Here is a 25,791-nt window from a genome sequence, read left to right as displayed (position 1 = left end):
GCATGTATATTTATTCAAGGCCTCTGATGTCTATATTATCATTCATTATGTGTCTGAAGTTGTTTAAGGTTGCACTTTTGGTACAGTTGACTGTGTAGTCATGTTTGTCACTTCCTGTGTTTGTAGCATTCAACGCTGATGAAGGCGAAACGCGTTCGTTGTTGCTGCTCTGCAGCTACCATGCCTACTCTTCTAAGAATAAAAAAGTGCCTTAAAACAAGAGTTCCGTGAGTGCTTGGGTTTTCTCTTTTAGAGATTACTTTTTGTAAAGTTACTGACCCTACCACGCACCCGGTAAATTCTCAAGGGGCTTTAAGATAGTTGGAGTTGCGCGAGCTACTACCTGATAGCCAAGATACTCTTAAAAGCCCCGTTCCATTTCCCAACAAAACCGGGAGGTGAAATCTTCCATTAAGACATTGCGCTACCTTGTCTGATCTCTCTATAGAAGTGTTAATATTCCAAACAAGATGCTTGATTAAGTCAGAAATGATGACAGAACATTGCCGTTTTTATTAAAAATAAGAGAAGAGACCGTTTAGTCGGGCCGCAACAAAGGAAGTGAATGGGAGTGTGCATGAGCGAAACATGTCTAGGATCGCTGAAGAAGGCATGGCCAAGTAACAGGAGCTGTCAAAAAATGGATTACAGCGATCCCGTTTTATATCATTAAAAGGATTTATATTTCTGTGTGGAGTTTGCATGGTCTACCCATGTCCCCTAGGGTAGGTACCCTCACAAAAAACATGCAGTAATCCTGGTTTCTAAACTGCCTCCCCCTGGCCAGCCAGGGCGCCTGATGGAGGGGAAAGGATCTGGTGGAATAACGTGTTCCTTCCACGCGCTACGTCCAACCAGGGAAACTCCCCCCTGTCAGGTGCAGCAACTTGGACACTCATGCATGGAGGAAGCATGAGTTCAAGTCCGTTGCTCTCCCCAGGTTGGCGGAGGGTGTGTAGCGCCCGGGATCACATTTTTGGATTTTATATGATGGAATATTCCGCCATAAGCAATAAATGTGTTAATGGTGTACAAACTGTACATTAATTGTTAAAATGAATGTATTAGTAAAGGCTCATACATAGTCTGGATTTTCGGTGGTTAGGTGACCACCGAACTACAACATGACGTCACGAGCCGCGGTGAAGAGCAAACCACCGCCACCGCTCCATCCCTTCTCTGTTTTTACTCACCACCGCTCAACGTTATTTCAGCTCCGGTGGTCAGCTCACCACCGGAGCGGTGGTCACCTCACCACCGAAAATCCAGACTATGAATAGGCCTTCAGTGGGACACTTCCCACACCACAGCAGCCCTAGTTCTTCTGTGTGATGGCTCTGTTGGGGTCATTGCAGGTTAAGGAGCATGCAGAGCACCTCTCTCGCCCGTAGCACATAGCTTCACCCGGAGCTATGACCCTCGCTTCTCTCTCTCTCTCAACGAGAAACTTCGTCGATTTTGAACGTAGGCCCAACGATGTGAAACGACACAGAGTACGGTAGTAGTAGCAGCAGCAGCAGCAGCAGTAGTAGTAGTAGTAATAGTACTAACTAATAATAATAAGAAAATATAGATAAGATAAAAAATAAAATGGTATGGTGTAAGAATGGCTGGTATGATAAAACGTCTTTGACGCAGGTATGGCAAAATATTTTTAGCAGCAAACAGGGATGTGCAGAATAAGGGGGCAGGATAATCATGAATCATGATTTATCAAATATACAGAAGGCAATGGCATAGATACAACAATTACTCTTATCTATGTACATTAGTGGGACTACTCATGATACTCTCTCATTTCATGAGAGAAATACACAGAAGACAGACATGGGTTATTTTGTATGGGGTATATATATACCTGTATTAGTGCAACTTATCAGTGTACTTACACAAGACAGCTAAAAATGGAGTTAGGTTTGCAAAATTGTATGTAATGTAACACCCGGATATATTTCTACTCGCAAAAAAGAGATTTCAACCTTACTACTACTTTTTACTACTATAATACATTAATACTATAATACTATAATTAAAATAATAATAATAAAATATAAAATAACATTTGGGGGATATCTTTCACAATAATAAATAAAACATGTTCTAGACATTCTAATGATCACAAAAATAAATATCATGACCAATGACATTGCAATGGCATTGCAATGAACATCAATGATGACGTTTAGGTGAAAAAAGAACAGAAAAAACAATAATAATTAAGTAATGAATTAATTAAAAGATGTTGTATTATTGCAACGCTGGGTGTTACAGGGTTAAGCAGAAGTTTACTGTATGGGGATACGTTACGGTTTTTCAGCATTTTCTGTCTGTATGTAGGGGGTGAAAGAGTGGGCAAGGTGGAATGCAAGTAAAGGGGGAAAAAAAGGAAAGGGAAGGGAAAGGAAAGTAACATGAACTGAACTGAGAAGACAGCTGACAAGTGAAAAGTTTTGGTTAAAGAGGGACTGGCGTGGGCATGTACGTGTAACTTTGTGCTGACGTGTCTTGGGACATGGTCTCCCGTGTGCAAGTTTTGTCAAGAAGAGTGTCTTCCGACTCCCCAAGCTGCCACAGAGAGATAGAGAGAGAGAGAGGGGGGGGGGGGGGGGGGGGGGGAGATGCAGTGACGGGGAACTGACTGGTGGGGGAGGACGATTTGGGGTTAAGGAGAGGAGGAGGAGGAGGAGGTGACAGAATAAAAGGACAAGCCATATGTGATTGTCACCGTAGGCGCCCAGAAGTCTCTGCATCGAGCGACGGGGGTGGGGGGGTTGTAGAGGAGTTTAGAGGGGGGAGAAGGAGGTGGGGCAGGGACTTGGCAGGGATAAGAAAGCTGACTCCCTATACCGACACCAACGAGAAGGTGACTGGAGTTTTAATTGAAAACAAGCCTCTGTAATGTGAAGCATGAGCTAAGAAGACGTGCGATGAAGAGGGAAATCCTGGAGCGATGGAAAAAGTGTGTGTGTGTGCATGTGTGCGTGCGTGTGTGCGTGTGTTCACATTCGAGAGGGGGGGGGGGGGGGGGGGGGTAAGAGAGCAAGTCATTCCCCTTCAATAAAGCAAGGGTGCAAAGTCCACCTTCAACATTCCATTCTTTAAGTGGAGTTGGTTGGGAGGGGAAAGGGGGGGGGGGGGGGGGGGGGGGGCGTGGAAGAGCAGCAGGAGTCCAAAAGAGATCAAAGCCGGCTGACGTCTTTGACGATTAAACCAAACATTACCGAAGCAATACATGCATGCACGCGTAATTTCCAGCACACAGGCGCTAATCGGCCTTACGCTTTGATAATGTTACGTTTTTCGCCCACCTGCTATACTGGTGCTGAGGGGCTGACAGGAGAAGGGGGAGGAGACTGGAAGCTCATTTCAGAAAGTTTATTCACTGGCGGTGAGTTTAAACAGCTGTAAAAGTGCTAGCAAAGTGGAGGAGGGCCAGAGCAGTGCCGTTGGATCAAAGTGGAGGAGGGCCAGAGCAGTGGAAGAGGGCCAGAGGAGGGCCAGAGGCGGGCCAGAGGAGGGCCAGAGCAGTGGAGGAGGGCCAGAGGAGGGCCAGAGGAGGGCCAGAGCAGTGGAGAAGGGCCAGAGGAGGGCCAGAGGAGGGCCAGAGCAGTGGAGAAGGGCCAGAGGAGGGCCAGAGGAGGGCCAGAGCAGTGGAGGAGGGCCAAAGGAGGGCCAGAGCAGTGGAGGAGGGCCAGAGGAGGGCCAGAGGAGGGCCAGAGCAGTGGAGGAGGGCCAAAGGAGGGCCAGAGCAGTGGAGGAGGGCCAGAGGAGGGCCAGAGGAGGGCCAGAGCAGTGGAGGAGGGCCAAAGGAGGGCCAGAGCAGTGGAGGAGGGCCAGAGGAGGGCCAGAGGAGGGCCAGAGCAGTGGAGAAGGGCCAGAGCAGTGGAGGAGGGCCAGAGGAGGGCCAGAGCAGTGGAGGAGGGCCAGAGCAGTGCCATTGGATCCGGGGAGAGAGGGTATAGGAGATGCAATACCTGACTGTAGATAATATTGGCTACTGTATCTGTCTTGGCTAAAATGCACTCATTTGGGCTTGCAGTGTTGGGAGACTTACGACAGCCTTTCTCGTCACTCTTGTCAAAACAGTCGGGCAGTCCGTCACACTGCCACCCTCCCGGGACACACTTCCCGTCTCCGCACATGAAGTTTCCCGGGATGTTACACTCCGTGGTGAAGTTATTCCCCGGGAGAAGCTGGCTCTCTGAGGGAAAGATAGAGAGAGAAAAAGAGAGGGGAAGGAAGAGGGTAATTTATTACAATCTTTAATAAATCCTTCATCCATTATATCAGTGATTTTCAAGTTTCAACCAGTGGTCCTTGAGGGGGTTCCAGGTGGTCCCCAGCTAAATGATGGAGAGCTGGTAACCAAATGTTCCCTTAAAGTGGAATTCCACTCATTTTCAACATTTTACTATGTCATTAATATACCTTAGAGCTGTGGAAATAATAAAAAGTCCCCCCATGCTGTGTTTCCTAGAACTGTAGGCCTGAAAGAAATCATTAACATTGTGAAGTACATCTTGATGATGTCATCAAGATGTACTTCACAATGTTAATGATTTTTTGAATCTCAATGGTGGTCCGTGGCTCAAATGGCGAATAAATAATGGGCCTTCATACGAAAAGGATTGAAAACCATTGTATTATACAATATGCAACAAGGAACCTGCTCATCAAGTTAGGGTCTAGGACAACTCGACATGAAGCCAGAAGGAGCTGGGGAAGACGGCCGACCTACCTCCCGAGCCACTGCCACCCTAGACGGATATCGCATTCAAGAGATAATCATGCATGTCAAAAGGCGAGGCTATTATAATCTAATCTACTACCTTCTGAAGAGAAAATATTAAACGGAGGCTCCATTTCTATAGCTGTATCAATCTCAGAGCAAATAAACAGAGGACAACCTCATGAATACAAATACACAGGGGGGTCATTCACTGATAGCAGTCTAGCAGGTCTAGGGCTGCATAATATTACTCTAGGGCGCACACGCACGCACACACACACACACACACACACACACACACACACACACACACACACACACACACACACGATAGAACAGACAGATGCAAGTAATAGCATGATAGACTCAGATGTGTCCATCTTGAATTTTCGCACGCACGCACGCACGCACGCACGCACGCACGCACGCACGCACGCACGCACGCACGCACGCACGCACGCACGCACGCACGCACGCACGCGCACACACACACACACACACACACACACACACACACACACACACACACACAGTCGCAGACACACAAACAGGAAATAAACGCATTAAGTGGGGTGGATGCTCCTTGAACCGCTGCAAGGCAACATTACATGTTGACGCCGTCCAGCCATGGAGTAACGGTCTGGAATGTGAGAGACAGGCTTTTGGCTGAGGTTTGACACTGTGATGAGCGGCTCTGCTCATAAAGCTCACAAACAAAGCTTACGGGTCTCTAATTGGCAGCCTCGGACAGACCAGAGAGGCCGCTCGCTCTCACTGCGGCGCTGAAAACGAGCTCAGCCGATGGAGCCGTTCCCAGTTCCGTATAGCAGCACCAGGCGATGGAGCCGTTCCCAGTTCCATATAGCAGCACCAGGGGATGGAGCCGTTCCCAGTGTCGTATAGCAGCACCAGGCGATGGAGCCGTTCCCAGTTCCATATAGCAGCACCAGGCGATGGAGCCGTTCCCAGTGTCGTATAGCAGCACCAGGCGATGGAGCCGTTCCCAATTCCATATAGCAGCACCAGGCGATGGAGCCGTTCCCAATTCCATATAGCAGCACCAGGCGCCGTGCCTGTTGCAAAGAGGTCGGTGCTTTTATCAAACTGAAGCGATGGGGTGATGCACGCCCCAGTAGCCAGTACAGTACTCCCACAAGCATCCTCTCTTTAAATCACTAGAGTGAATGATGAAAAACCAGTACAGGGGGTGGTGGAGCTTAGAAGGCCCTAACATAATCATGTTTCATTTTAGTGTTGTGCAGAGGGGTTAGAGTAGCAACTTTGTTCTGCTGTTCATCAAGAGGACTCTTGTTGTTGTTGTTGTTGTTCCAGCAGGGGAGCAGACGTTTCAAATATAATGGGGATTAATTAATTATGTTAATTAAATTAATGTTTGTTTACTCCATAACACATCACAGGGAGAAGAAGATAACCATCTTCTTAATGAACCATCTTCTTAATGAACCATCTTCTTAATGAACGCCAATACATTTTCACAGCTTTGGTCATATAGTCCGTATATCGCACATACACCTAGACCATTCCGTTTATGACTGTATTCTTGTTTGTTTGTTTACCTGTTCTTCAAAGTCATTAAACAAATTACTTGAATAACTGAGTCAATGTTGGCTAAACCTCAATAAATTGTGTACATCTGAATAGTGTTCATAATCTCCAGGGACTATTTTTGGCAAGACTTTTCAAATCAATCCATACTATAAAATGCAAACGCAACAAGAAAAATAACAGTCCAGGGTGTTGGATTAGATGAAAGTTTCAAATGAAAAACCACGCATTCTTAGGAAAATGGCAGCAGTAATGTCAAGAACAACGATACAGAGATGGTTCTCTCTATGGTCCTTTAACCCAGGGGTTCTCAACGTTTTTGGCTGGGGACCCCCGGAAATGCTTTGGTCATGTCTCGTGATGATCTGGTGTGGTAGGTTTCAGAGTCCCATACTCCCATTTCAGAAATGATGAGATGAATTTAGGATTCAGAACTTTGTGCCAATGCAGTTGTCGTCTCTCTGTCAGGGAGGACCATTCAACCTTGTTATATAAGATACAATGGTGAGTACCATAGCTATCACCCGTAATAAATCGAATCGATGAGTGATAAACAGAGTCTAGGGATTTAAGAGTGGATGCTGCTGCATGTCTATAGATTATGTCCCCATAATCCAAGGCAGACAGGAACACTGCCTCAACTACCCTCTTTCTGCTAATGACAGGACAACTGGCTTTATTTCTATACAAAAGGCCAATTTTCTGTCGCAATTTACCAGCAAGGACCTCTACATGGTGTTTAAAAGTAAGTCTCTCATCAATCCAAATACCAAGATATTTATGACTCTTTCGATATCAACTCCATTCATAGAAGATATGCGAATGTCATTATAGGAGAAATCTTTGGCTCTGGAGAACAACATGAATTTTGTTTTGCTGATGTTCAACATCAATCTGATGACGTCATACATCATCATACATCACATTCCAAGCTCAGCCAATCAAATCATCTCAAATTTGGTACACACAAAGCTGGGCAAAAACTCATCACAGAAGAATATGCCGCTTTGTTTGGCAGCCCCTTAGACTCAACCAATCCCTAGACTCCTTTTCCGTTAAGTGACAGATCACGTGCTTGTTACATCAGCACCTCTCTCCTGCTGCCCTCTCGCTCCATCAGATTGACTAGAGCCTCGTTTAAATGAGGCAGAACAGCCGTCACCCTGGTGGATGACGCAAAGCCCTCTTTTGTCTCTCGCAATAAAGGGATGGAGGGAGCGCAGGATGAAGAGAACTGGTTTATAGCAGAGTAATAATTAAATAATCATTTTGAGCATTGTCCTAATTGTTATTTCTCTCACGGGCACGAGAGGCCAAGCTGAAAGCTGGAGTCTGTGGATGAACTCATGCAACATGAAGCCATAGTTTTGTCATGCACAGATCTACAAACTCACAATGCGGTTCACTGCATCACGTTGGGAGCTTGTAGATCGCCTATTTTTGGTGTGAAATACCGAATCAGATTTTAATGTACACACCACCACTTGCCAACAGTCACCATGGGAACATGCAGGCTAGAGGCATGCACGCACACACACACACACACACACACACACACACACACACAGACACAGACACATACACAGACACACACACACACACACACACACACACACACACACACACACACACACACACACACACACACACACACACGATGACTATTCAGTGTAACAGAATGAAGAAGAAACCCTGGAGGACGTCTCTATGCAGAACAAGAGGAGCATAGAGTGACACACAAATAACGACTTTGGGGATACGATGGGTGGTCAATGGGGTAATTGCAGAGCTGCTTGGAGAGCAGGAGTGTGTGTGTGTGTGTGTGTGTGTGTGCGTGCGTGCGTGCGTGCGTGCGTGCGTGCGTGCGTGCGTGCGTGCGTGCGTGCGTGCGTGCGTGCGTGCGTGCGTGCGTGCGTGCGTGCCTGAGAAAGGAAGGTACAGTGTATGGACAAATAAAGCAGAGAGAGAGACAGATAGAGAGACATGCTGAAAGACAGGTTGACAGCTTACATCTTCTCCCTTGGGTTTATAACACTGCCAGGCGCCAGCAGCATACTCCAGGAGTGATTCTTGCATCCTAAGTTATACAGTATATGAGTATATGAGTGTATGTGTGCAACTGTGCATGTGTGCGTGTGCATGTGTGCATGTGTGCGTGTGTGTGTGTGTGTGTGTGTGTGTGTGTGTGTGTGTGTGTGTGTGTGTGTGTGTGTTACTTTTTTGGCAAGCTCAACACACCTTGTTTGTGGGCCTCTGCCGTGGCATCGATACAGTAATGGGATAGACTGCTTACAGTGGTTTTTACTAACAGGCCACATCATTACCAGCACACCATCCATCCGCTACAGAGCTGTACGGCCTGCACAGCTCATTACAGGCCCTTTATTAGTATGTTAACCAAATGATTACCTCACTGCAGTGTTGCCTGCTTACCACAGCAGGGCCAAGGTGACCCGCGGAAGGATCTAATTGATTTCTGCAACGGATCTGTCACGCCCTCCCTCATCCTCGATGCATTTCATTTACTATGATGGAATGGATATTAGCCCGGGCCAGGGCCTTAGTCCTCGACGACGTGCAGTTGCACATAACAGCTGTGTACCGATGCGGTGACACATTGGCTGCAATATCGTGTGTGTGTGTGTGTGTGTGTGTGTGTGTGTGTGTGTGTGTGTGTGTGTGTGTGTGTGTGTTAGTGCAGGAGAGGGAGGAAAGAGAGAGAGAGAGAGAGAGAGAGAGAGAGAGAGAGAGAGAACCGGAGAGGAGATAAGGCAGAGATGAAGCCTGTGTATCTCACATGGGGAGTTTGGGCCAATTACTCAGGGTAAATATTGACTACACTATCCCTGCTTCTAAACACGTTCCGCCTCCCACCTCCACCATCCGTATGTCCACGAAGACCCCTACGCTGTAAAATCCATAGTATTCATTTAACTCCCCGGGAGTGTACACATGGAACCCAATGGACCCTTACAAATTAACACAGAAGATTTTACTGCGTATTTAGGCTATTAGTACATCCATTTAGTGTTTGTTCTTGTCTGGTGCAACCACTCCATTGAACAGCAATGTGTGTTCCTTTGTATGCGTGCATGCGTGTATGTCTGTTTAGAGTACCAACAGGTGACAAAGTGGCGCTGTTGAGCTTCACACTGTGCACAGGTGCATGATGGGAAGCTGAGTTTTTAGCAGCCATGTGGCGCTGTTTCGGGTGTGACAGTACAGTACAGTGACAGTACAGTACAGTAGAGGGACCCCCTGGGGACCCCCACATGGTAACTCTGTCATTTCTCAACCGTTTCGGACCTGGGACAGTTCGCCGGAAGCGGGCTGGCACCTTGGGCACGTTCCTGTGGGTCTAGAAGTTCCGGGGACCCCCCGGGGACCCCCACACAGAGTTGCACCACTCAGTTCACACAGGTGTGATTTTAAATTTGCACGCTACTACTTTTTCTTTTTGCCAGTTTACCAGGGGTGAACACTGAACCGTATGTTTGGCTACTGCAACTCAGCCCATTCAATTAGAATAAAAACAATAAATAAAGGGAAAAAAAGTTTCCCAATGGATTTGAATAATTATAGAAATTAAGTTTGGAATTTTGTCAGGCTGAAATCCAATAACAATGCGAAAACATTGCTATGATCTTGTGCCGAGTGTAATGTGCAGTACTGTTGCTGAGTTTGCTTTATTCGGGTGTGCAAAAGTGGAGTGCAAAACCTATTATTTTCTATTGGATTTGGAGCCTTGTGAATGCTGGAGTAAATAAGCCACCTCTTTCCACAGCTAACCTAAACAAAGCCTTCTTATTATATGACTTCTAGGAATGTCAATATACATAATAATAACAATAAACAACCTCCAAACAGAGTTTAACAAGACCATGATGTTAGTGGCCATTTGAGTTCCCATGTTGGGGTGTGTTTTAGCCTTTAACTTTACAATGTCATTTTCTCTTTCACCAAGTAATCTGAGACCTTATGCTCATGGCTTAAAATAAAAATAAGGGTTAAACAGGAAATAACTGAAACATTCCCAAAACATTCCAAATGTGAGAATCATCTGTGGTTCCTTGAAGTATTGAAGTATTAGTAGGCCAAATATATTGGGGTTTTGGAACAGCAAAGGTCTAGAGGTAGAAATGCCACACTTCACTCCGTCGATTCAAATGTTTCCACAGTTACACTTTACAATGATGTTGGAGAAAACAGCAACCTAAAGACTACATGAACATGTCGACAGCCCATGCTTTAGCTACCTCCTAATACACACAACTTAGTACACCATCCCCCAGTTTGAGTGGACATTTTCATAACAAATGGAATCATTCTGCACCTACATCATACCTACTCACTCATAAATGACAGTATAGTACCCCTGGCAGAGCCAATTGTACATTTTATAAACCTTGCCGAGAAATAGATGCTGAGCTCCGTACCATTTCTCTCCAGGTGCGCAGCTGGACGTGGGCCTGCACTAGCGAAGCACCACCGTACTTCAGCTGTAATATTATTCAACCAGGGGGGTGGAGAAAATAAATCATGATAGTAGAGTGGGCGGAGAAGGACAAAAACACTGTCAAGGCCATGGTATATAGCAGAAACAGAAACACGTCAAGGCTGTATGCGAGAGTGCCTGAGGGTAGACAGAAGACCAATGGAAAACAATGGAAGGAGAGGGAGTGAAAATGAAAGAGAGGAGAAGAAGAAAACAGGCTACGTGGAGTTACTACTGCGGAGAGGGAAAGCGGAGAGTGGAAGATGAGCCGTTAAGTAGAAATAGAGTAATAGAGTAATATATCAGTAACACCATGTTCTACCCACTAGATTCCCAGTAACAGGAACCCTAACGTGTTCTATTCCCCATACTCCGGGATGCAAAAGGTCAGTGGTATAAATCTATATCTAACATCGCTCTTGGCTCTGTGCTGGTACTGTGACCCCATCAGCAGGAGGAGGAGCAGAGATCTGACCAGCATCGATTGGCCCCGGGCTGAAAGGTGACTCATAGACCGAAATGGCAACGGCAAATTGATTGGAGTGCCTCGCAAATCTCTGTGTATGGTAGAAGTGGAAGGGTTAGACAGACTGTGCCGGAAGCATTACAACACAAATGTTTGGTGGCAAGTCGTAGGCCGGCGGACACAGCAACACACTGGCACAATACAGTGTGCTACAAGTGGACCCTAAATGGATCTTGATGTGTACTGAGAAATAATTCATATTGCTCATCTACAACTGATCCTTTGTCCAAAACACAATGTGTTGTGAACTTATAGATTAGCTATTTTTTGCTATTTCAGTAGATAGGATAGGGTGTAAGTCGATTTAAGCTCAGTAAATCCCAAGACAAACACAAAGCCGTGTCTTTCCATGTTTGCAGGAAATGAAAAATACTGGATCAATATTGCCTGGCTCTGAATAAAAACCCATGGTCAAGGGCAGGATCTTACCTTCCCATTCATGTGCCATTTTTAATGGGCCTGGGCGTATCAGGAGCTTCAGAGACACAGTGGGTGGTAGAGGTAATTTGACTGTCTCTTTGAGCATGTATGTAATTTATGGGTGTTTGTCTGTCCACGAGAGAGAGAGAGACTGAAGCCCAATTTACCTTTAGGCATATAACTGTGTCGCATGCCAGAAATAGCTGATCTATGACTGTGGGCTTGTAGATCTGCTATTTCCGTCATGGAAAGTCTGTTATTTTGAGCAAGCAACACTGCCGCGCGAAAAAAAAAGTATAAATTAATTCAACAAGTATTTGTTCTATTTGTTCTTGATGAAGTATAAAAGTCTTAAGTGGCTGTGGTATGGTTCAATCAAAGGTATACCACTGACAGACACACAGGCCAACAGGCAGTGGCAGCGTAAAGCCAGTAAAGCCTTAATACATCGTTAAAGCTTCCAAGCCCACAGCCCATGCAGGGCTTTGACTAGGAATGCAATTTGGGAGTTCAATTATGAGATGCCACTTGCGTGTATGAGTCTGTGTGGGTTGTGTGTGCGTGTGCATGTGTGAGTGTGTGTGCCCGTGAGTGCAATGTGTTTACAAAACAAAAAAACACAAAGATAATCCATTATAGAAATAAAGTTCAGTAATTACATTACATTCTCTTTGTAAAAGATTTATGATTACTTGTCAGATGAGAAACATTTGATAGCATTCTAAATAATGGCAGATGAGATAGCCATTAGAGGGATTGAAAAATGCATTCCAAAATACAATCTAGAAAGAAATAGCAAGGATAACTGGATTTTATGCTATTTGGATTTTGGAGAATAATGCTATTATGTTGCTGACTGTACATTCTGTGAATCTGAATTATAATTTATAGTGGTGGGTATTGGCAAGTACCTCACGATATACAATACAATACGCATCACGATACTTTGGTCATGATACGATTGTATCACGATATATTGCGTTGCGATATAATTGTGATAATGGTGTAATGATCCATAGTTTCCTTTCGTGGTTGTTTACATTCGAGGGTCGCCGGTCCTCTCGGACGGTACAGTTTAACGTCATGCCCAGGACAAGTTGGTGTTGGCTAGACCTCACTCTCGCAGCAACTAATATTGTGATATATTGAGATGAATCACTGGAGGATACTACAGTTGGGCGCCACCGATATTGTCCCTTATCATTTGACCCATTTAGGCCTGACCTCAAAATTTAAAAAAAATCCATCTAAATCCTCCAGTTTTCTGAAATAAATATTTTCACGATTTTTCAAAAATAGCAGACCTACAAGCTCGTAGCGCGCCACTCGGTGGCGCGCTATGAGCTTGTAGATCTGCTATTTTTCAATAGCTAAATTATAACATAATGTTTAAAACGCAGATCACGCAAACCTCAGCAAAAAGAAAAGGACAATATCGATGGCCTCCAACTGTAGCTGTGAATAGTACAGCGACATCTAGACGAGTGGACTGTCAGGACCAGACATCTACCATTGGTTTCTTTGCATGGGAGTCTTTTTTCTCCGAAAGAATTGCGATACTATGGCCTGGACTCAGTATCGCTACAGCATTGGGACATAAAATATTGCGATATTGCCATATCGATTATATTGCCCATCTCTAATAATTTGTGCCTCATCCGTGTTTACTCCAGGCAGAGATGAGGCGCCCTCTGACGAGCTGACCTGTACCGGTGCAGAAGAGGTACGGTATAATCCTCACTGTTCATTTATCCATTTCTAACGGAGAGTGTACAAAGGTAATCAAATGGTCCATTTGGTCACATCTTTACACTCTCTGAGTTTACTTAACATTTAACACAGGATTCTACTGTGCAGGAATAGGTAATCAAAAGTCTTTCACACACCTGAACTTACATGTTCACAGTTCAAACACTATAAAACACCTGTACCTGTCTTTAAATAAACTAGCAACATTTTGGTCTAAGTCAGGACCTAAGTCGTTCCTATTTAAAAAAAGAAAAAGAAGAAAGTGGAAAAAGTAGTATTTGGAAAGAATGCCCCTATGGTTATGCAAGAGTAGCCTACTTAAAAGGCCCAAAAACAGACAGTCAGACAGACAGACAGAGACAGACAGACACAGAGATTTGTGGATTTATAGGGCTTTTCGGAGAACCACTGGTGCCCAGTGCTATACGATATACAAACACAGGTCACGGTCAGATACGCGAAGGACATACTGTACTCACTCACTCACTTACTCAAAGAGATTTTGTGAATTTATAGATATTTTCTTTATTGAGCAAGTGAAGACTGCAGCATGCAGTTGTTGATACTCAGTAGCATACAAATTAAACGGGGCATTTATAGTTAACTGATATCAACTGACCTCATTAGAGGAAAGTGCCCAGACCATAAGGACATAGTGGAGAACAAGGCAAGCAAACTGACACTATGGGAGTCAAACGTATGTCCTACATAAATGCACTGCGGCACGACAGCTTCGCTAACAACACTGTAGAGCTCAAGACCCTGATGTTAGATAGGAGAATGTGGAAGGCAATCATTTTGCTGTCATGCTTTACATGGCATTTCTCAAAAGCTAAAACTTGTATTAATGTACCTGTAAAGATAATTTCTCCTGTGTTACCACAATCTGAAATGAGTGCACAATGAATGAAATCTACAATAAAGTTAAATGAGGCCTAGACTGGACTCTCAGATAAGTGCTTATGGATATAATCTTCATGAAACGCAAACTTTGTTTTCCTAATCTTTTGCAGCCACTGTGTTGGCATTCGCTTTGCGCAATAGCTGTGTTGTAAGTCGTTTTACTGTGATTTAAGGGTTGTAATATTACTGCATTTATTTTTCTCCTTACTGAGCAGCACGGCCCATAAACCACTTCCACACCAGGAACAATAGCATGACTAGGGAAGAACAAACAGATTTGGAAAGGAAGGAAATCTGACAGCACACTGAAGTAAAAAGGATGCATGCCAGAACGGAGAAGGAGAGATGTTGATGTTAAGTCAGTTGTGGCTCTGACAGCAGTGTAGATGAGGGCGGATGTGAAAAGGCCACAAGGGGAAACGCTGTTCCTGCTCCATATTCTCCTGACGTCTCCCTCACAATTCATTCCAGCTACTACACTTTCTTCCTGCTAAATAATAATCCCTTGTGCTTTCTTTCACCTCCAAGCAGGGAGGAAGCATTTGTGTACTTTGTGGAGAGGAGCTTTGACAGTGCCATTGATTCCGCGTGTCTTTGCCTTTTAAAGAACAAAAACCACCTACAGCTTGTGCACGCGGTAACAACATATTTACAGTTGTGCGGCAAACAGACCGACGTGTTATTGGTCTGTTGCTTACAGCAGTGATTCTCAATCTTTTTAATTTCAAGGACCAACTGTTTGATCATTTTTTAATTGTAGATAGGGGCAGGTATAAGTAAGATTTAATTTCTTCCTGTTCCTTTTCATTGTGGAATAGCCTATGTAAAAAAGTAATAAAAAAGTAATAAAAAAAGTAAATGAATGTAATCATGTAAAACCATTAATTAAATAAATTAAGATTAAATTAAATGAATATGCATTAGGCTACGGACCCCTGCCATCTGGACAATTCTTATCTCTGGGACCCCATGAACTGCACAGTGAAATCCTATCAATTTAACTCAGAGAGTGAATAAATTGAACCAAATGGACCCTTAAGCATCCATTTGTTTCCATTTGTACGCTCTCTGAGTTACAGATATGTAAGGGTCCATTTGTTTCCCAACTATCAGCTGGGAACCCCCTGGAACCTCCTCAAGGACATCCCTGGGCTAGACTAGCCCATGTACTATCTCAGGCTTTTACACTCACTAGTACAATATGCAAAACCACATTAATTGTGGGCCATGGCACACCAATTTTTCAAATATTAAAAAAAATAGCCATCTATAAGTTCACAATGTATCACAAGGCAACATGTTGTGAGCTATTTTCTGTCAAAGTACATAGGGCAGTATATAGGTTAAACCAGTGGATACAGTAGACATCCAGGTGTACACATGAAACCAAATGGGTACTTATCAGAGTCAATTTGTTTCAATTTGTACAGCCTATGTGTTAAATGAACAGATTCTACAGCACACACACTCTACACTCTACTACACTCTAACTGACACCTGATCTCCTGACCTGAAAAGAGAACTAAACTAGAAAAAGTGCTCCTCGGAGCACAGGTCTCAGCCAGGTAAGGTAGGTTATTGTGGGCCAGCAATGTTAGGAATTCAGTGACTATCTGGTGAGAGGAATCTGTAGAAGTTGAGGAATTGATGTAATAATGTTGATGAAGTTATTGCACAGCCACAATATGTTGTTTGTAGGAGTGTAGCATATAGTTTCGTGTTTATAAGCGTGCGTGAACTTTCACGGCAATCGCCAAGCGGTTCATGATGAGCCACTCCTACAAACTGTAAATGCCAATCTTAGCCGATCAGGATGAACTATAAAAAATCTGACAGATCTGTCAGCGGTGGCCGAACGGATAGCAGAGCGGTCTTGATACCGGAAGGTCGCCAGTTCGAATCAGCTGTCCGACACGTTAAAATTACCACCACTGAAGTGCCCTTGAACAAGGCATTGAACCACTATGATGAAATGTGTTCTATGAGCAGGGCCTGGCTAGAAACAAGTTCTTGAGCTTAGCCCAGATACCCTGGGTAAATATAGTAATCATTTCATTTCATTTCATTTCATTTCATCTGTCATGACCCCCTTTCAGAACAACGAGTGGCCCAGGAAATGATTCCCCATTCATTTTCCCCATCAAAAAGTATTTATTTAAAGACGTTTACACCGCGGACAAAGCCAATTTGCCTCGGGACAAATCATGACAATAAACACAATGTTTTGGGCAGATCAAATAATTCGTAAGAAGAAAAACTATTTGATCTGCCCAAAACATTGTGTTTGTTGTCATGATTTGTCACGATCCGAGTTGGCTTTGTCCGCGGTGTAAACGTCTTTAAATAAATACTTTTAAGAAAAGCCTATGGGGAAGATGAATGGGGAATCATTTCCTGGGCCACTCGTCGTTCTGAAAGGGGCTGGACTGCGACACTCTATAGAGAAAGTGTGTACCGATTTGCATGATGTTTGGACAAATTCTGTATGAGTAATATTTTAAATTTTCAAAAGATTAGCCTCCCGGTGGCACTATAACAGGCCGATGGGCAGAATTTGGGGCAGAGGTTCTGCTCTGGCCTGCAGGGAGTGTGTGTGCAGACTGTGCACCGTTTCATGACAATCGGGACAACGATGCCGGAGTTTAGATGTTCACAGATGGACAGACACACAGACAAGGTTGCAAAACATAAGACATAAAGAACACACTTCCCAGATGGTATCTCCAGGCAGTAAACTTAGTGAAAAAAAACTAGAAGGCAAGTCAAGGGCATGGTACTCACATAGGCCTACCTTCAGGACATCACATGAGCCAACCCCTTCCTGCTCACTTAGATCAGCTAACACAGGAAGTCTGTTTGAACCTTCCCTAAAAAACATCCTGGCCAACACTCCACACGCCCAAGACTCATCTCCCAGTCCCTCCTGGTTCCCAAGTAAAAATATCTTAAAAGTGTGTGTACTCCAGGAGAGGCAACACTGATTTTCTAAAGATGTTTAAAATGGACTCCAACCATATACAGTATGCTCCATAAGATTAGAGATGATATATCGGTCATCATTTGACTTTTTTGACTAAATCCGTATGTGAAAATATGTATCTGATTTTTCAAATATGAAAACATGTTTTCTGATCTACAACCACACAACAAGTTGCATTGTTTGTAAAATAATTCACCTTTTGATCAAATATCAGTAAAAAAAAAACATTTGTAATTGGTGGTATCCAAAATCTGGCATCTGTTAATCCAAAATGTTTTGCTAACGATTCTTTATCACACATCAAACCTGCTTGTAGAACATGACATGTACTGTACCTACACTAAACAGAGTTCACTGCATCAAGACAAAGACTTTTAAAAGCCAAACTGTTCCAACTACTGTACATAATTGATGATGCATCCTTGACACTGCATTAGATTAGACAGATGGAGAGGCGGGGGGGGGAGAGAGAGAGGGACAGGGGCAGAGATAGGGAGCGCTAATCTCAGCACTTTGATCTGTCTCAACAGTGAAGAGGGCAGAGGCAAGGTCATAGAAGTAAGTGACAACCAGTCTGTACATTCAAACCCAATCATTTAGCTCTGCAGTTGTAACAAGAAAAGTGCGCCCCTCAAAGAATTTGGAAGCCAATGGTATAGCGCTAATCAAAATGGAATCGGAAAAGTCTGATCTCTTGATCACATGACTACAGAGATAATGTGTACTGATTTGCGTGAGTATTTTGGACAACAATTTGTAGCAAAGTGTGTTTCGCACAAAACAAAATCACAGAAAATCTTGTCAGGCAGAAATGTGTGTTGCCTTTGACTGTATGGCCTACGGTAACTGCTTCTGGCATAACGTTCCGTCTGATAAGCTTTATTATTGATATGACTAAAAAGCTGAATAACTCGAAATCTACGGAGCTCTCCATGGTTTGGATAAAACGCGTGATGTTCGGAGGTCTTTGCTGATTATCCGGTGATCTAGATGGGAACATTGGTGCTTTCTAGAGCAAGGATGGCTTCATTTTAGCTCGCTAACATTGGCGCTATTTATTTAGCATCTAAGATGGCCGCCCAAACAAGATGTGAATCCAGCGTGTTACACTGCAAACGGCTCGACAGTCTGCGGTTGGCTCTGCGTCCACCAGGTGGCAGCAGATGGGTTAAGTAAAGACACTATAATGGGCATTGTGAAGAGGAAAACCAAACACTCATAACAAGGGAAATAGAGGAGAATACACGTCTACAAAGCCAAGGTGAGAAAAATCTCTCCAGTTTGTTCTTTGAAATGTTTGGTCTGATGGTGGCGCTATAGGGAAAGTCAATGGCTCACCCAAATGATCTGTCCCTTTGGGAGCATCAATGTGCACACCACATTTTATGGCAATCCTGTAATTACTTTTCAAGACATGAAAAAGACAGGAAAAAGAAATCAAGAAAATAATACCAGTATTAATCAGAGTTATGAGTACAATAACTGTCATAAAACTAGAGTAATTTCTACCCTACCCTTTAAAGAGATTGGTGGTATAGACTTTTGCTGCATACTAACTAAAAGTGAATTAAGCACAACTGTATAAGTCTTAGTTACACTTAGACGTTCACTTTCACACTTTATATAACACTGATTGATTCATTAGCCCTTGCCTTTCAATTATAGATTCACTTAGCTGCGGTCCTTTTGTTAAATAGGCTTTGAAATGACTACCGTTGGATCCCACCAAACGGTGACTGCCCAAATTAGCCTGGCTTCGGTAAACACAACCCTATTAATCACAGTCTGGTATTCCATTAATCCAAGTTCATAGATCATACCGGGCTTAGAATATAGCATCACTTAATTATGTCCATGTACACATACACACTTGTTATTAAATTGAATTTGTTTTTTCCCAAGTCAATAAATAATACATTTATCACCACAAACTGTGTTTGTATTTTAGAGAATGTCTTTTGCTGCAGTTTTCTGTTAAAATAACTTGGCTAGCTGGATTTCATAAAAGCAATTGTCCATCTAATCCTAGGAGAGATGACAGTGGCATTTTCAGCAGTGCCTGGGCCGACCGTATGAACGTCACCTTGGGATTACCTTCAGATAAAGGAGGCGTGGGTGGAGGGAAGACTAAAACGAGATTCGAGAGTTTGGCACTAAAGGGCAAGCCACTCAAACAGAGAAGTGAAAAAAGATGCGTTGTTTGACAGAAAACAAACACCGATCAAAAACAGGCAGAAGAAAAGACACCAAGATAGCAATGCACTCATTGTAACATTCAGGTATGCACACAGAGGCACACACACACGCACACACACACACACACACACACACACACACACACACACACACACACAGACACACACACACACACACACACACACACACACACACACACACACACACACACGCACAGACACACAGAGAGTGAGAAAGAGAGCTCCAGCCAGACAAAATGACCTCTGTACGTTCCTCATCAGTCTAAGAGATGAAGCCTCTCCATCAGACCCAGCTGTTCCATTAAGTCTGATTCCCTCACCTTGGGGCGTCATCAACACTAAACTAAATGTCACCGCTCTGCCAGAACATCTCCTTCAACAGCCGCTCATGTGTGCCGGTAACACACTGGTAAATGGCACGTGGCCCTTCAATCATAGACCCGGGTAGGTCCGCTCTGCGTTCCGGCGGGCCAGAGAGACAGGGAGGGATGATAAAAGTGTGACGCTGCCAGCCCAGCGCTGACCTTGTGTCACACTACCGAGACTATAGTATCTGCTCGTCTCCACCTCGCACCACCTGGGCTCTCGACACGACAGGAAAAACAAAGGGGGCCGGTTAACTCGGATTTCATAGGCAATGAATTAAGGGGGGGGGGGGGTTGGGGGGTGATGAATGGTTTGGGATTTGTCACTAGTGCAAAATAAAATAAAGGACAAAAAGGAATATGCACCATGTCGTGAATAAGTTTTCCAGACACATTAAATGTTAAATGGAAAACTCCTCTAAATGCACCGGACGGGACGCATCTGAACTGAGAAAAAAGATTCACCTTGGTGAAAAGAAATGATTTACAGACAGAAACTGCACAATACGCGTGCGCGCACACGCGTGCACACACACACACACACACACACACACACACACACACACACACACACACACACACACACACACACACACACACACACACAAAGCTCATTATGCATTGATCTGAAGTAGTAGTGTGGCAGAGGGTATGCTATGATGAAAGTAGCGAGGAAGAGGAGGAGGAGCAGTAGAAATTGCACCCCTTTACTTAAAAAAAAGCCCAGGGAGAGGGAGAAGTGAAAAGGAAGGGGATAAAAGGGGAGATAACAAAGAGGACAGCATGCAGCTTTCTTCCACTGTCTTCTTTCTTTCTATGTTAACGGTAATGAGTTCCTAATTGTGCACCCAGGCCATGAGTCATTGGCGGGGTCGAGTGCTGAGTGCAAATGATCTGTATCTGGAAAAAAAAGAAGAAAAAAAAAGAAAGAAAAAATACACGCACACACGAACGCACGCACACATACACATACACACATACACACACACACAGGGCAGAAGATGAAAAAGAAAATTAGAGAAGATGGGAACGGAAGGACATATTTTGAGAGAGGTGAGATCGAACGAGAGAATGAAGAGGTTCAATTGAAATTGTGTATTTCAGTGGAATGCAAATGAGGGAAGAGTGCCAGTGGTCAATGGTCATTGTCTGCTCTCTCTCTGTCTCAACTCAAGCGAATGCTAATGTGTGAGAAGGGTAATGAGTCAAAGACAGTAATTCTCAAGCTTTTAAATTTCAAAGACCCCCAATTTGACATGCATTAACCACTTAAGCCCTATATTATATGTCATCATATGATGGTATCTCATGGCAATAATATCCTATTAGGATATAATTTAGCTGGGGACCCCCTGGAACCCCCCTGGGGCCTCGTCAAGGAGCCCTGGGGGACCCCAGGCCCCATAGAAAGTTTGACATGGAGGTATCCTCCATGTCAAACTTTCTCCCCCTCTTCCTCAACAGCTATCATAGCGTTATAACAACTAAAGGTCAGTGTTGCAAAAGACCCCAGTCTTTAACCTATGTATATAAAAAAAGGCCAAATAAGATGAAGAAGGACGAGGAGACATGGACATTCATGAGAAAGGTCATGGGCACTACTCAGCAGCAGTGACGGTCTGCTGACACAGTGGAGAACTGGCTCTGTTGGAGCTCTCATGTGCTACTGCTAGCATGCAATTACAGAGACTCGCATAATTGCGGTGCTGGGGGATATATGATCAATTAAAAGTGATATTACATTTAAATGTCAATAGTAGTAGGTCTCGTTTATGTAGATAGACTTAATGGTGGATTTACCAGACTTACACTTAATTTGAATCGCACAAATAAATAAAAAAATCTATATTGAAACACATCATATCTGAGCTCTATCTGATTTGGCGGTCAATTTTAATGTTTCATTTCAGTTTAACTCATCTCCAACAATCCTTTAAAGTTTCTTAATCGGTGGGAAACTTTGAACAACAGCCACTCTTCCTATTGTATTACAACAAGATTGGTGATAGAGTTTAACAAAAGATGAATGTCTTGCCAGCTCCCGACTGTAACTCCAAATTCACTGTATTTAAAAAGAGGGAGCTCAAGGTTAGAAAAGGCAGGAGGCAGGTCTGAATAGCTATCCACAAGAATAGGGTGAGGAAAAATTGCTGCGGCTCCATTTACATTACATTTCTCCCAACGGATGTCAGAGATGTCTATGTCTATAACGAGGGGGAAAAAATGCATTAAATGTCAGTCACCCAAAAATATGTCTGTAGTCCGTCACGTGCTGGTCACCTATGCACAATTAAACTTTGTATGTACTGTATCTCCATAGCAACTCCTCAGAGATATCTTGAACATTGTTTCTCAACATCAGGTTCACGGACCACCAAGGGTCTACACGGATGTAACTCAGAGTGTACAAAAGGAACCAAATGGACCGAATGGATGAAACTGAATGTTGAACTGACATTCTCGTGTGCATGGCTCTAAGTAAACTTGAATTCAATGTTGCATAGCTCTAATCTGATTCTTGGCTTTAACGTTAAAATGCATTCAAGTTGTATGTTTCAAGTAAATCTCATTGACTGTCTTGATATGTGCGGCCTGTTCTTGTATACCCATGGGGGGTATTGCTAATGTTCTCTGGTTTTGCTTAGCATGCTGCTGCGACAAAATTCAGAGAATATCTCCCAGGGCGCCAAGTTTAACTCTATTCCATTTGTTGCAATAAATGGTTAATCTACTTTGACGTGAGTGTTTTCTATCTGAATCAGTGGTTATTTAACCCTGAGAGTTTACAGAATGGAACCAAATGAACTGGTAAGGGTCCATTTGGTTCCATTTGAACACTATCAGAGATATACAGATCCATAAGGGTCAATTTGGTCCTCAGACCAGACATGAGAAACAGTGGTCTAGAAGTTTGTCATCTATATGTGTGTGTCTGTGATGTGTGCCTGTCCGGGGCAAATGTGCATACGGTTTAGAAACCGTGCAATGAAGCTGCAACATAGTGCAACAAACCCACTGGCTTCTCTCCATGTTATCCCACCATGTTATCACCATGTTACTCCCCCCCCCCCCCCCCCCCCCCCCCCCCCACCACCTCAATACCACCCCACAACACACACACACACACACACACACACACACACACACACACACACACCAGCCTTACTGTGTATTCCTCACATCCTCCTGTATTAACCATAATTTCTGATGCAGTGATGCCCTGTCATTTCCGAATGCGGAACAAAGCAGAGAGTAATTGCGTCGGTGGGGAAACCGGGCATGCGTTGAGACGCCTCTTCCCGGCGATGGGTGCCGTCCGGCTCATTTCTCTTCACTAGCGCTCCACTGCGGGACCATCTGTAGTAATGGACGGGAGGAAAGGGCCGCTCTGACAGAGACACACTGCTGCAGGAGCTCGGCACATCTCCCATCACGACACCCGGGCTAAATGAAAACAAATGGACCGCTATCAAAACAGCTTCTACTTTCGGGCCGGTTCCAGAACGTTAGGTTTTTCCTTCAGCGGGTGTATTTGTTTTCTTGTGAGTCTGCTGCTGGTTAATTGGGTTTCAGTCCCAAGCACTGAATCCCACGTATATGGGTGTGTGACAGCTGGGACAGCACAGAACACACAGTGTTAATTCAACTTTTGAGAGTACACAACTGTTACGTTTGTGCATTCATCCTATATACAATTGAAAAGGTGTGCCCAATGCGCACGCACAGGAACAAAAGGCACTAGCTACTACGTCACTGACACACTGCAACACACACTGCAACAACCCACTAAACACACTAACACGTCACAGACTTACCCTCCGCGTCGATCCACGGCTATCTCCTCATGTCGCGCAGCACGGCCACACTCAACATCACGCGCGTAAAAATTGTCATTGCACTGCCACTAAAGCCGCCTCACGTCCACACTCACAAACAATGAGTAAATAAACACACACACAAACACGCCACAAGCACCGACACCCCCGCCTAATTTGTTGCCAGGTCTATGAAAACAAGCCCAGAAACAATGCCATTCAACACGCTACTTACAACTCGCTTACAATTCGCGGACCTGGCAACACTGCATCCTGTTTTCCCATTGGCTACGGTTGCTACAACACGCATTTGCACTGCATGCTGGGAGCAACACAGCTTAATGTAGGGGTCACCGATTGCTGTGCTACATCCCCCTCATGTTCTCACCACCCCGTTCGGCTACACCACACACACTAACCTACACAATTCTCCACATGCAACACAGGGCCCTTATTGGCTAGCCCCCTCACATGGCGATCCCCACGCTGCAAAACACAGGGCAGCCAGCCACACACACACACACACACACACACACACACACACTCATTCTAACTTGGATGGACAGCGCCGCGATTACATACACAGTTTACCATACGTCCTCTTTTGGGGGCCTGTCCGGCCACTCCGGGTGGTTTTATAAATCCCTTCAAATGTCCGGGGTTTTACACGTATCGCCTGTAGTGTATCGCTACGCTCACAGACCATTCACACCAATGTGTATTACAATGCACGTTCAATGGTTCGTAGTGGAAAAACACTGTGAGAGGTGGACTTTCAGCCCGAACCCCGGAATGTGTATTCTTCATAACTCTGCATGCGCTGCACGCTGACACCACTACCACTGGTCCCGACCGCAGATCAGAGAAAGGCTCGCTGGCTGCTCCGCTGTCTGCAGATAGACAGACAGCGGAGAACTATCTCATCATTGACATGCAGAAACAGTAGGCTGCTGTTTTCTTAGCTTTGTGACTGACCAATGACAAGCACATTGTATTGTCTGCAAAGGAACTATGTGTCTGTCCCAAATACAAGTTCTGTCCTGCAAGCCCATGTCATGTCAACACAGACAAGGCAGCTGTGCGCGCGGTGAGTCCTGCAAATTATAATGACCCAATATTATTTTGTACAACCTAGCAAAGCATAAGATATGATGGTTTGGAGAATAGGCTGGTCTCTCTTTTTACAACAGATAAGCCATTGCATACAGGTTCTCAAACTTTTTAATTTCAAGGACCCCCATAACTCTGAGAGTCAAACCAAATGGACCCATAAGAGTCCCATTTCATTCCATTTCTACAGTATCACAGTTAAAAGTCATAAAAGACTCCATTTGGTTACATTTGTACACTCTCACAGTTACAGACCTGTAAGGGTCCATTTGGGTCCATGTGTTACACTCTCAGAGTTACAGACCTATAATGGGTCCATTTGGAACCCCCTCAAGGAACCATGAGGGTCCCTGGATCACACCTTTCAGAGCCACTGCTTCAAATAAATACATAACTAATATAGAGCATATTTGATCCATTTATTGTTAGGCTATAGATTCTTTTGACATCTCAATTTCACAGAACAGCCCACGCACGGCACATGCACGACGTGCACGACGTGCACGCGCATGTGCACATCCACATCCACATGCACGCGCGCATGTGTCCTCTTTTTGGTAATTCAGAATATGGTATGCCTACACAGTTAAAATAATGCAAACACGCAAATCGCACAAACGACTGCGTCGACACCTGGCGTGGAACAAACGGGACGAACCGAGGCGCATATATGGATAACAACAACAACACTACACGCGCGCGCGCGCACGCGCTGCAACACAAAACAGCTGCATAAAACGCGTGTCACTGTGGACTTCTGTATCTGTGGACTTCTGTATCGCAACGCGGGGCAACGCAACTCTGGGATGAGCGGGCCGAAGGCCCGCGAAATTCTAGTAGAGTTACAAATGGATACATAAAGGGTGCTGTAAGTAAGTTATATGTTTTGTGTGTGTGTGTGTGTGTGTGTGTGTGTG

At 44.3% G+C, this 25,791-nt stretch overlaps 1 protein-coding gene across 2 annotated transcripts in view; it reads right to left on the bottom strand.

The window, feature by feature from the left end:
• ldlrad3 (low density lipoprotein receptor class A domain containing 3) overlaps positions 1-25,791 on the bottom strand; it is a 255,998-nt gene that overhangs the window by 215,155 nt on the left and 15,052 nt on the right. For both annotated transcript variants that reach the window (XM_079502466.1, XM_079502465.1), the window contains exon 2: positions 4,055-4,201. In XM_079502466.1, coding sequence (XP_079358592.1) covers positions 4,055-4,201 — 147 coding nt within the window. The remainder of the gene's footprint in view (positions 1-4,054; positions 4,202-25,791) is intronic.

This window comes from Electrona antarctica (genome assembly GCF_951216825.1).
Source record: "Electrona antarctica genome assembly, chromosome: 5".
Classification (NCBI taxonomy): Eukaryota; Metazoa; Chordata; class Actinopteri; order Myctophiformes; family Myctophidae; genus Electrona; species Electrona antarctica.
Note: the sequence above shows the minus strand (reverse complement) of the source record. Positions and strands in the feature narration are given on the sequence as shown.